General features: G+C 51.9%; 1 protein-coding gene and 1 long non-coding RNA gene across 2 annotated transcripts in view; one reads left to right on the top strand and one right to left on the bottom strand.

The window, feature by feature from the left end:
- Positions 1 to 303: 303 nt before the first annotated feature.
- Positions 304 to 9,615, bottom strand: LOC130860464 (uncharacterized). Its single transcript, XR_009055444.1, has 3 exons — positions 9,425 to 9,615; positions 8,545 to 8,619; positions 304 to 579 (listed from the first exon to the last, which is right to left on the bottom strand). It is a non-coding gene; the product is annotated as an uncharacterized LOC130860464 (long non-coding RNA).
- A 315-nt stretch (positions 9,616 to 9,930) lies between these two features.
- Positions 9,931 to 12,005, top strand: part of CASTOR2 (cytosolic arginine sensor for mTORC1 subunit 2) — a 56,328-nt gene continuing 54,253 nt past the window's right edge. The window contains exon 1 of the mRNA XM_057748723.1: positions 9,931 to 10,170. Coding sequence (XP_057604706.1) covers positions 10,058 to 10,170 — 113 coding nt within the window. The 5' untranslated portion in view covers positions 9,931 to 10,057. The remainder of the gene's footprint in view (positions 10,171 to 12,005) is intronic.

Genomic DNA, 12,005 nt, shown 5'->3' with positions numbered 1-12,005 from the left:
GGGGGGCCTACCACCCAGAGGGTCCTGTGGCTGATCGCCAGCAGATAACGCCTATGCAGCTGACACAAATGTCCCCAAACCCCCTGTCAGGAGTGGGATCTGGCACTGTGGCATCAAGTGGCCAGGCCCATCTGAAGGGCTCGGGAGCTCCCTTCAGGGCCAGGACCACGGGGAGGACTGAAGCAGAGTCAGGGCCAGGAACTAAGATGGACCAGGCAAAGGATTTCACCAGAGAGGATGAAAGAACACTGATATAGTTTCCCATGGCTGCTGTAACAAATGACCACAAATTTGGTGGCTTAAAACAACAGAAATTTATTCTCACACAGGTCTGGAAGGCAAAAATTCAAAATCTATATTACTGGGGAGAAATCAGATGTCATCAAGGCTGTGCCCCCTCCAGAAGCTCCAGGGGAGAATCCTGGTGGCTGAATTCTGATGGTGGCTGACACTCCTTGGCTTGTGGCCACATCATTCTGATCTCTGCCTCTGTGGTCACGTCACCTTCTCCTCTTCTGTCTGTGTCGAATATCCTTCTGTCTCTCTCTTGTAAAGATGGTGTAGTTACACTGGACCCACCTGGATAATCCAGGGTAAACTCATCTCAAAAGCCTTAACTTAATCACATCTGCAAAGACCCCTTTCCCATATAAGGTACCATTTACAGGTTCCAGGGATTAGCGCTAGGATATCTTTAAGGGCCATTATCAGCCACAAGTACAGACACGGGTGAGTTTGGATGATGATCAGGAGGGAGGCTAAGGTCAGAGCAGGAGGAGCAGGGTGGAGAGCTATGTGTATAGAGTGAGGGGATGTCAACAGGAGTCAATCTGGGGTCAGGATGCGAGGAGACGAGCAGGTCAGGAAGCCAGCCTGAGATGGGGCCAACAGTGCAAGTTCTGGCTGGACCGCCCAGGCCAGAGCAAGAAACAGGGGACAAATGCCAGAATCCTACTGTAAGGGGAGTGTGAGGTTGAGAGGGGAAGGCCACTGGGGCAGTGGGGGAAGGAAGGGTAAGCCATTTATCTATAATGATCTCTGTGCAAATTAGAAAACATCCCTTTCTCAGGATGCTTTACTTGCATCCTTGGAAAAGTATCGTAATATACTGATATTGTAAGAGCAAGCAACTTTATACTTTGGGGGGAGAGTATTATAATTAAGACAAATTTAATGTGGCCCCTTAGATGTATCATGTATGTTGGAATACGCATGTCCAATAGGGGTTGAGAACCAGGGCAGGTGAGGTCAAGGAGCTCCCGGGTCCAAATGAGAGGCTGGAGGAGGCTTGGGCAAGGTCCAGCATGGGCTTGATGCTGCCCATGGCTGAGTTTTACAGCCAGCCAGCCAGCCATCATCTATTTGTCTGAGTGAGCGAGCTCCGTTGAAATGGTCAGGACGGATGGGCAAGATGAGCAGGTGGTGAAGGCCTTGAGGCTGTTTTATTTGGTGCTCATGGTGTGATTCCAGGGCAGAGCCAGGATGTGAACGTTCCCCAGGACCAGCAGGAAGAACAACTTCCTCTGAGGTCTCCGGGCTTGATTTCACTACCCAGTGACAATTGCCATTTATTGAGCATCCACCCCGTGCCAGACACTGCCCTCTTAGCCATATCATCCTCAATCCTTATCACAACCCGCCACTCTGGCATTGTCACCCATCCCCATTCTACAGATGACAAAACTGAGGCGTCAAGAGACTAAGTGATTTGCATGGGGATAAACAGGAAGGAAGCTGCAAGGTTGGGATTTACCCTGGGCTGCCTGGGAGTCCATGCCACCTCCCAACAGGAGATGGGCAGCTCCAGGCTGAGAAGGCCATGACGACACACTGGGAGCACTCAGCCTCCTGAGCCTGGGTCCAGCCTTCTGTCTCCTCGGGCCTGACCTGCTCACTCTGTCTGGGAGTTGAACAGTAAATTAAAGGGCTTCATTATCTCATTTGAAGGTGGAATAAAACACTTTGGAAAGGCTGGTGCATTAAGTGCAATCAAGTTCTGAAAGGTTCTCCGTCGCTGGAAGGAATATCCTCTGATAAATTGCTCTTTTCACCGAGATGTGGCTAATATCTCATGAGTAATCCCAGCAGTGTCTACTGCAGATGTTTCTGCATCTTCACCAAGGATTTTAAAGAGACCAGATTCCCTCCCAAGAGAGCAAATCACCTTTGCAACGTGCAAAAAGGATGTCCCAGGTACAGCTCCCTCTCCTGTGATCCACTGAGAAGGAACTCTGGGGCTGCTTTGACTCTGGGGTCACTCGGGACCCCTGGGCCACCCCCACTTGCCAGTCACCACACGTGCATCCTGAGTCACTCCCCAAGCCTTGAATGAACACCACGCCGGGAAAGGCCACACACCGTCCCAGCCCTGCCCTCCCTGAACTTATGATCCAAACTAGGCTGTGTGTTAGTTCCACAGGATTCAGCTATTGTTTTCCCATCCCAACAACTTAATGAAAAACAGCTCACCACCTTCCTGGGAAGCAGCCATCCAGACACTTGCATTTTAGTGATCACGAAATTGATGCACAATTTACCCCAAATCATACCTTCAGAATCTCAGGCCCTAATGCTCTCCAGAATCAGTTCCCAGGATATTAAAGAGCTGCAGTAAGGCCAGCCTTAGGCACAGATGCAATGACATCAGCAATACTTCACACCCATCAGGCCTGTACTCAGTACCTACACATACCACCCCAAGTCCTTAAAACAACCCAATTTACAGATGAGGAAACTGAGGTACCAGGGTGTAAATGGAAGAGGTGTTGGAGGCCCCTCAACCTTTTGGTTCTTAGAGGATATGGAGTCTTGTCTTCAGTCACAAATTATAACGAGAGAGAGAGAGAGAGAGAGAGAAGGGAAAGAGGGAGGGAGGAAGAAAGGGAAGGAGGGAGAGAGGGAGGAAGGAAGAAGGAAAAGAAAGAAGGAAAGAGGAAATGGAAGGGAAGGAAGGAAAAGAAAAAAGAAAGAGACAGGAAGGAAGGGAGGGAGAGAAAAAGGAAGAAAGAAGAAAGAAGGAAAAATTGCTGAAAGGGCACAGGCTGAGAAGTAGAAGAGAGGAGGCGGGAAGAGGGCATGAAAGGAAATAATCCGAGACAGAAACAGAGAGAGAGAGAGAGAAGACTCTGGTACTTGTCTTGCCCTAGCCCTGCCCAAGGATGTCACAAAAAAGGGGATGGGGCTCCCACTGTCATCACGGTGCCTGACGTTCACTCATTGATTCAAACAATAGGTCTTCCTTAAGTGGCACTGCGTGCTCAGTCCTGGTGCAGGCCCTTGGGAGACCCGAGAAAAGCTACGTCCCCAGGCTCCTCTCCTCCTGACTTTCCTCTAGCCTCAGTCTACCCATCTGTAAAATGAACACATGAATCCCTACCTCTCCGGGGAATCAGATGCAATGATACACACGCAGGCACCAAGGAGAAGCCCTACACACACCCACTTCCTTCCTTTCCTCCTTCACTGAGGGGAGCCACAAGCCAGGAAGGAATAGAATAGAAACCACAGAGGGGGTCTGCCCTCAAGGCCAGACTGCCAAAGAGCTGCGCATCCACTCATTCATTCATTCATTCACTCAACAAATATTTACTGAGCATCTACTGAGTGCTACTGAGTGCCAGGAATAGTGCTGGATGCTTTCCCAAATGCATTCTTTCATTTAATCCCCACACATGCCTGCCCTATGAGAGAGGCACCATTATGCCCATTTTACAGATGAGGAAAATGCAGCAGAGAAAGATATAATTTGCACAGCACAGAATGGGATAGAGGCCAAATTCAGACTTGGCCTGATTCTGCAGGATGCAACATTGGTTGGCTGGTTGGTTTCCCATACCCCACTCTCTCTCCCTTAGTGGGGCCAAGCAATGCCTGGTGTCTAAGTGTGGATTTGTGGCAGAGAGGCCAGCACCTGGTCATTGGGGGCTCCTGGCAAATCTCAGCAGGCCTGGGAGCACCAAAGAAGGAAGAGCCTGTGCACGAGATCAGGATCATGGCTGATGGGGATTAAGCTGTGACGGTCTACATTAATTCAGTCCAGTGCACTTTGGGGACCAGTAATCCTTTCCTGTGGGGGTGTAGGCAAGCATGTGGGAGGGGCATTCCTAGCAAAGAATCAGAGAAATCTCTTCTTCCTGAAGCTCTGTGGGAAAGTGTGGGAAAGGGAGGTGGTTGAGGCCTGCGCTCCCTCAGAATAGGCCAATGGGGCATCCATTTCATCGGGCTCCTCCCCTGCTCAAGAACCTTCAATGACTGCCCATGGCCCTGAATGTTGTTTGTCAAACCCAAGGAAGGAGATTTCAGGTTAGCTCACCTAGGGACTAGGGAAGGATCCAGAAAGAAACAGAGCCCCAGAAAAAGATGCCCCTGACTCTCTCCTCCCCCTCTTCTTTTTTCTGATCCTACCCCATCTGAGCCGCCCATGCTGGTAAAGCCGACGCTAGGCCTTAGCCAGGCAGAGCAAGAAGTTCTGACTGTCCCTGGGCATTGTTTTCTTGGGTCCAGAGACCCCTGACTTAAGAAGAAAGGGGTTGCTGGCATCTACATTCCCACACCCCACTCCACCACAGCAGGACGACTGAGGCCTAGAGAGCTGATAAAGGACAGAGGCCCAGGCTTCTCAAAGCAGGACAGGGCCTGGGCCTGGGTGTCTTTACCAAATGCCCCCATGATTCTGACACCAACCACAGTTTGAGAACCACTGCTCTAAGGCAGGGCTGCCCAATAAAAATATAATGCAAGCCATATGTGACTTTAAATTTTAAAAAGGAAAGAAGAAATAGATGGAATTAATTTTTATAATATATTCTATTTAACCCAATATCCAAAATATTATCATTTCAACATGTAATCAATATATGAAATTATTAATGAGCTATTTTACACTTTTTTTTCCATACCAAGTCTTTGACATTTACGCCACATCTCCATTCAGATGCTTAATTCTCAGCCACAATACTTGATCTGTATTTGGATTTCACAGATTTTCCAAGCTGCTGCAAAGCAGTGTTACCAACTCATCCTCGTTTGCCCAAGTCCTGGTTTTAAAACTCACAGTTCCACATTCTGAAAGCTCAGTCCCAGGAAAACCAGGACAGTTGGGCAGCTCCTTCCAAACATACCTGAATGTTTTCCAATAACTGAATTGAGTCTCAGTTTTTAATTTTAAATTAATTAAAATGAAGTAAAATTAAAGTTTCTGTTTCTCATGGTACTAGCTCTGTTTCGAGTGCTCAATGCCATGTTTGGCCAATGGCTACCATATTGGACAGAGTGAGTCTAGGAGCCAAAAAGCCTCTTTCCTTTCACATAAGACCAACTATGGAGGATCTGAGCTTGGTTTTCTTAAGAGAGCCATGGCCCCTAATGAGTTACAGGCGGTAGGACCACAGCATAGAACAGCTACCTTGGCAACACGAGGAGGATGGAATGGACATTAGGAGGCCACTGTAACAATCTAGGACATGGGAACATGATGGTCAAGGTGAAGAGACAGGCTGGATTACAGAGGTGTGCAGTAAATAAAATCATTAAGACTAACTGGTGACTGATTAGATGGGGGCAGGGAAGCAAGAGATATCAACCCAGGATAATTCCCTGGTCAGCTCTCCCCTGTCCCCCACTCCCCATGACCACCACCAGTTGATTCTAGAATATTCCAATAATCTATTGCTATTTAAATGTAGTGTTTTAGAACAACAATAATTATTTTATCATTATCTCTCATGGTTTGAGAGGCTGATTGGGCTCAGCTGAGTGGTTCCTGCTCAGGGTCTCTCATGTGTGTCAGGTGAAGGCTTCCTCCCCAGGGCTGGTGATGACGCTGGCTGTCGGCTGAAACCTCAGCTGGGGCTGCTGGCTGAAATTCTGCTATGGGCCACACTGTGTCCACCACTCCTCAAAATTCAGGTGCTGACGTCCTAACCCCCACTACCTCAGAATATGATTGTGTTTGGAGATAGCGTCTTTAAAGAGGTAATTAAATTAAAACGAGGTCATCAGGGTGGGCTCTAATCCTTATTCCTGGTGTCCTTGTAAGAGGAAGAGATTAGGACACAGATACACAGAGGGAGAACCACGTGAGGAAGCAGGGAGAAGGTGGCCATCTACAAGCCAAGGAGAGAGGTTTCAAAAGGAACCAACCCTGCCGACACCTGGATCTTGAACTTCTAGCCCCCAGAGTTGAGAGACAATACGTTTCTGTTGTTTAAGCCCCCTAGCTTGTTACGTCATCACGCAGCCCTCACAAACCAACACAAATTTCCACTTGTGATCTATCCACGTGGCCTGTGCTTCCTCACAGCATGGCAGACGGGTTCAGAGAATGAGCGTCCCAAGAGGAGCAGGGGAAAACAGGATCACCAGTTATGACCGCATTTCAGAAGTCACAGGTGTCGTTTCCTCTGTGATCACAGGCCTGCTCAGATTCAAGTCAGTGGGAACACTGACCCACCTCTTCATGGGGTGATGATCAACGTCATGTTGCCAGGAGAACATGCAGAATAAAACATCTTGCTGTGATCATCTTGGAAAACACGAGCCACATCAGGCGGGCAACCTTAGGGACTGGCGATGATGTCCTCAACCCAGACAGAGATTACAGGAGGAAGAGGAGACAGTCTGGGGTGGGTTAGGTGATGAGGCAAGGTGTGAACAGATTGGGTTGGTCAAGCCTGGGAACATTTAGGTGGATGTAGCCAAGCACTAGGAAGTTAGAAATGTGAATCGGGGCCTTGGGAAGACGTTCTGAGCTAGAACTGTCAATTTGGGGGCCCTCAACATATTAGAAACCAGAGACTGAGTCCACCCACAGAGTGAGAGAAGATGAGGATGGAGGGAATGTATCAGCTATCTATTTCTGCAAAATAAAAACCATTCCAAATCTTAGTGGCTAAAAACAACTATAGTTGACCCTTGAACAAGGCGGGGATTAGGAATGCTGACTCTCCGTGCAGTCGAAAATCTGCTTATAATTTATAGATGGCCCTCTGTACATGTGGCGCCTCCACATCCACAGCTCCACATCCACAAATGCAACCAATCATGGATCTTGCAGCCACTGCATGATTCACTGTCGACAAAAACGGTGTATAAGTGGCCCCGAGGAGTTTAAACCCATGTTGTTCAAGGGTCGGCTTTACTTATTATTCTTCTACAGGTTGGTTGGGTAGCTCCTCTTCTGGTTTCACCTGGCTCATTCATGTGGCTGAATTCACCTGGACAGTGAGCTAGAAGGTCCAAGATCGGCTCACGTGTCTCGCTGATGCCAGCTGTTGGCAGGGGACAGGGCTCAGCTGGGACAGGGCTCAGCTGGAACAGCTGGAACACTTGGGGCTCTTTCCATGTGGACTTTCACTTGGGCTTCTTTACAGCGTAGTGGCCTCAGGGGAGCATCCAAGTGGGTAAGTCTCAATGCCCAGGCCTTACCAGGTACATGTGCTACCAAGCTAAGACCTCACTGGCCAAAGAAAGTCACATGGCCAAACCCAAAGTCAGTGTGGGGTGCCTTACCAGGAGGCATGATTCACTGGCAGCCACTGCTGTAAAAATACACTACAGGATGGAATACCAGGTGGGCCTCCACTTATTTTAGGGTTGGGCGGAGAAGAAACCAAAGAAGGAAAACCAAATGAACCAGGAAAGGATCAGAAGAGTGTAATGCTAAGGAATCAGGAGAGGAGTGAATTCCACGAGAACGTGCCCGCCAGGACTTGTGTGACCTTGAGAGTGAATGTCTCACCCTAGCCCCAGCCTGAAACCATCCTCCGGATTTGGCAACCTAGAGGTTAGTTTCCTCAACAGCCCAACATTCATTTCAGGTGTCAGTGTCACAAAACTCTTAAGCACCAAATACAACTCTGTGAAAGCAATTCTATAAATCCAAACAACGTGATTTAAATTTGCAAACTTTACAATAGTCTGGCTTGATTAACTAGAAAGCCCAGTGTTTTCAAATATTTTTAACCAAGACTCACAGAAAGAAATACCTTTGTATCAAGATTCAGTGCGTGCATGCACAGAGACGCACACACGTGCCTGCGTGCACACACGTACACGTGGAGCCAAAATGAAAGTTTCCTGGAACATAGAAAAGATCATAGTAACCTACCCATACTATGTGCAAAGCTCTGTGTCATTTTCTATTCAATATTATTTTATTTTTTTAATGCTAGCCATGCCCTGCTAAATTCATTTCACCACCCATTCACGGGTCATGGCTTGCAGATTGAAAAATACTGACTTAGGCCATCCACAGCAAAAGTCAGAAAACTGACCAAATCCTGCCTTTAGCCTGGCTTGTTTGGTTTCACGTGGTGGTTTTGGGGGTTTTTTGTTTGTTTGTTTGTTTAGTGAATTTTATGCCTTCAGGCTGGCCTTCCTTCTCCTGTACCATTTCCAACTGTCTGATACCCAACTGCTTCACACATCTTCACACTTGCCTGGCCCCTGAATGCATTTCTGTTTGGGCCTTCTAGGCCTCTAGATGCTAAAGGAATAGAGGTATGCACTTATGCATTCCACGAATATTGAATGCACGTCTCTCACCTGCCAGTCACATCTCAGGCACAGGGAATACAGCAGACAACAGACAAAAACCACTGCCTTCACGGAGATGAGATTCTAGAAAAGGGAGACAGACGAAACAAAAAAGAATATTCTTTATCAGATGGTGATAAATTCTTTCGTGAAAGTAAAGCAGGAAGGGAGTCAACACACTTCAAGAGCCACCAGACTGCAGGATTCAAGCCCCTTTGTGGCAATGAGGTAGTCTGATGGGTCCCTACCTCACAGAGGTGGGCTGAGAGAGGAATGTGAGAGGGCATGACCAGAATCCTCCTCAAAGACACTTCCCAGACAGCCCCAGCAGCTAAACCTGACCCATCACGTCCCCAAATTACTCTGCCAAAGAGCAAAGCACCAGTAACTTTAACCCAGAACATTTCAAAATTCCAGTTCAGCCACGAAGAGGGGAGCCGTCGCAAGACGGGGTCACGGGCACACCGGCCCTGGGGTGGGAAGCCCTTGGGATGTATTTCAGACTCTTCCCTAATTCGCAGCCCCCGTCACCCTCTCTCCCACCCGGATAAACGGCCACCTCATTAGCTCCGCACACATGAGCCTCTCGACCGGACTCCCGGTGACTGCGCCTGCCTTATCTCTTGCCTCTCCTTCCTCACATTTTCCGCTCCAGCAAAGCCAAACACAGCACCGTGGGGGCTTTCACGCTTCTGTGCCTTTGGACACGCTGTTCCTTTTGCCTGGAAGGCCGCCGGCCTCCATCCCCGCGCGCCCCTCCCCCTCCTCAGCGAGCTCCCGTTCATCCTTCAGAACCCAGCCTGGACGTGCCCTCCTCCAGGAGACCCCCAGAGGCCCCACGTGTGTTCCCGGCACCCCTCTCTGGTTTGCTCCTCTGCGCTGTAATTACCGGTTTCTCCACCTCTCTCCCCTCCCAGACTCGGGCCTCCTCCAGAGCGGGAGTTCTGGTGGGCCACTCGCTTTGCGCCTAGTCCCGAGCTCTGAGGGACAGAGCTCGCACTCAGGCTCAGGCTGGCTCGAAAGGCTCCCCGTTTCTGTCCTCCGCCTCCCCGTGGCCCTGCGGGGCCCCGCGCTCGAGAATCTTCCCCCACCCCCACCCCGCCCCTCAGCGGGCCGGCCCCTCGCGCGGCCGCCCAGCCCCTGACATCAGCAGCCGCCGGCGCCCGAGGCCGCGCGACTACAAGTCCCGGCACGCCCCGCGGCGGCCGCGCATGCCCAGCGGGCCGGCGTTTGAGTGGCAAGTTGTTTGTTACAGCGAACACCAGCTGCTCTCCGCGCCGGGCGCCCAGCGCCGCTGCTCCGCCAGCGCTGCCGCCCTCGCCCGCCGCCCGCCCGCCCGCCCGCTCGCCCGCGGCCCCTCGCGGCTTGGCGGGCCTCCCCTTTGTCCGCCCCGGCCCGCCCAGCGCCGAGCTCCCGGTCCCCGGGCCGGCTGCCCGCGGCGCTCGGTGCCGGCTGGGCGCGCAGGGGGCGGGGGCCGCGGCTCGCCCCCCGCGGATGAGCCGCCGCGGAGCGCGGGCGGACGATGGAACTCCACATCCTGGAGCACCGGCTGCAAGTTGCCAGCGTCGCCAAGGAGAGTATCCCGCTCTTCACCTACGGCCTGATCAAACTTGCCTTCCTGTCCTCCAAGACCAGGTGAGCGCGCGGGGGACGCGGCGCCGGCCGGGGAGAGACAAAGAGGCGCACCCGGGGCGGCTGTCCTCGCCGCCGCGGCTCGGAAAACAACTTCGAGCCCCGGGGGAGCGCCCCCGCCCCGCCCCGCCCCCGCCGCATCGCTCGGCTCGTGTTTGACAAAGCCACCCAGTCTGCCCTCCGACGGGGTCCTTCCACCCCGACCCCCACACCCCTCGCCACCAAGATGCACCCCTGCCGCTGTGTCCCCCGCCTCACCCCCTCCCATCCTCTCCTCCAGAGCCGGAGGGCCGGGGAGGCGGCTGTGACGAATCCGTGAATGAATGAATGAATGAACGAACGAATGAATGAATGAAAAACAGGTGTGGAGACGCGGCAGTGTAGAAAACAAACTAACGCCCCCGCCATCCCCCAAGCCCTCCGTTGGGCCGGCCCCCGTCGCCGGGGCGGGGGAAGGGATTGTGCTGAGCGCGGCTACCCAGAGCAGAAAAGCATAAAATCATTAGTGGGTGTTTATCTCAAGGTGCCTGCGAGGATTGCGGACGGCGCGGGAGGCTGGGGGAGGGCAGAGGATGGGGCTGCGGGTGAGGGTCGCTGTGGTTCTTTCTCCTCGGGGTCCGGGAAGGTGGGGTGGGGGGGGGTGTTTTGCCGAACCGTGGAAGGGGGAGGAGCAGGCGTGTTTATGGCTCTGCCTTGAGGCTGGGCTTGGATGCTGCAGGGGGAAAAATAGTTGAAGGCCTTGAGAGGTTAAAAAAAAAAAGAAAGAAAAGAAAAACCAAGTTGGATTTTTCCCACTGCCAGTCAGGGTCTGACTTTGTGAGCCCCGGTGGGTGCTTGGATTAGGGTGGTGTTTTTTTAAGGCGCCCTAGCCCGGTGGAGTGTGAGTGCAAGCTAGCCGCTGTAACTTAAATCCCTTGTTTGTCCACCATTGTGACTGTTGAAAGGGATGAAGTTGTTGCTGGCTGGGTTTTTCGGGGGTTGAGGCCGAGGTAGTTCTCCTTCTCTGCAAAATGAATGAATAAATTACAGGTCAAGGTTAACGTTAAAATGCCGGGCCCCTAGGCTACCCCCTTGGTCGCTGAGCTCAGGGGAGCTCCCAGGATGTGGGGAAATAATTCAGTCCGAGCCTCTTATCTGCCTGTTAAAGTTCTTGCCTGGAAATCTCACTTTGATGTGTGTGTCTGAGCCGGCAGCTCAGTCCCGCCATTGTTTGCGAGATGGAGCGAGAGCCAGTGGCATCTTGTTTACTTTCTTCTCCGGCTGCTCAGTGGGGTATGGAGGGCTGAAATCCTCACCTTCTCTGAGCCCTGGCTCCTTTGATTGCAAAGGTAATTATTAAACAGGTCATTTGAAAACAAAAGATAACAGTTCAAATTCTGAACCTCCCCCTCCTCCTTGCCCCCCACCTCAGCCCTCTCTGGCTCTTGACACCCGCCCAGTCTGCATCTACCTGCCCTCTGCTCCCCACCCCGTAGCCTGTCTTGAGATTCCAAGGCTGGAGGTAAGAGAAAACGGCCTTGTTTTTCCAACCCTTGGCCGTCAGCCCCAGGCAGCCCCCCTGGCTGATTTCTCGGCTACCATTCAAACCACCGGGATGATGACTCAGGCTGCCGCTGTGCGGGGCCTGGGTGCTGGGAGGAGGGGGCATTGGGGGCTTCGTAGAAAGGCAGCAGAGGGCCACTCCCTCTGCCCCTTTCCCTTTGTGGAGGAATTGGCCCTCTTCCAGCCCCCACCCCAGGGTCCAGTTTGGAGCACTCATAGATAGGCCCATCCTGGGGGTGAGCCCCTGCTGACCTGTCTGACCACAGAAACCCCACCCCTCAGTGGGTCCCGCTTCT

The sequence above is a fragment of the Hippopotamus amphibius genome, chromosome 9 (assembly GCF_030028045.1).
Source record: "Hippopotamus amphibius kiboko isolate mHipAmp2 chromosome 9, mHipAmp2.hap2, whole genome shotgun sequence".
Classification (NCBI taxonomy): Eukaryota; Metazoa; Chordata; class Mammalia; order Artiodactyla; family Hippopotamidae; genus Hippopotamus; species Hippopotamus amphibius.
This window is presented reverse-complemented; position numbering and strand designations above follow the sequence as displayed.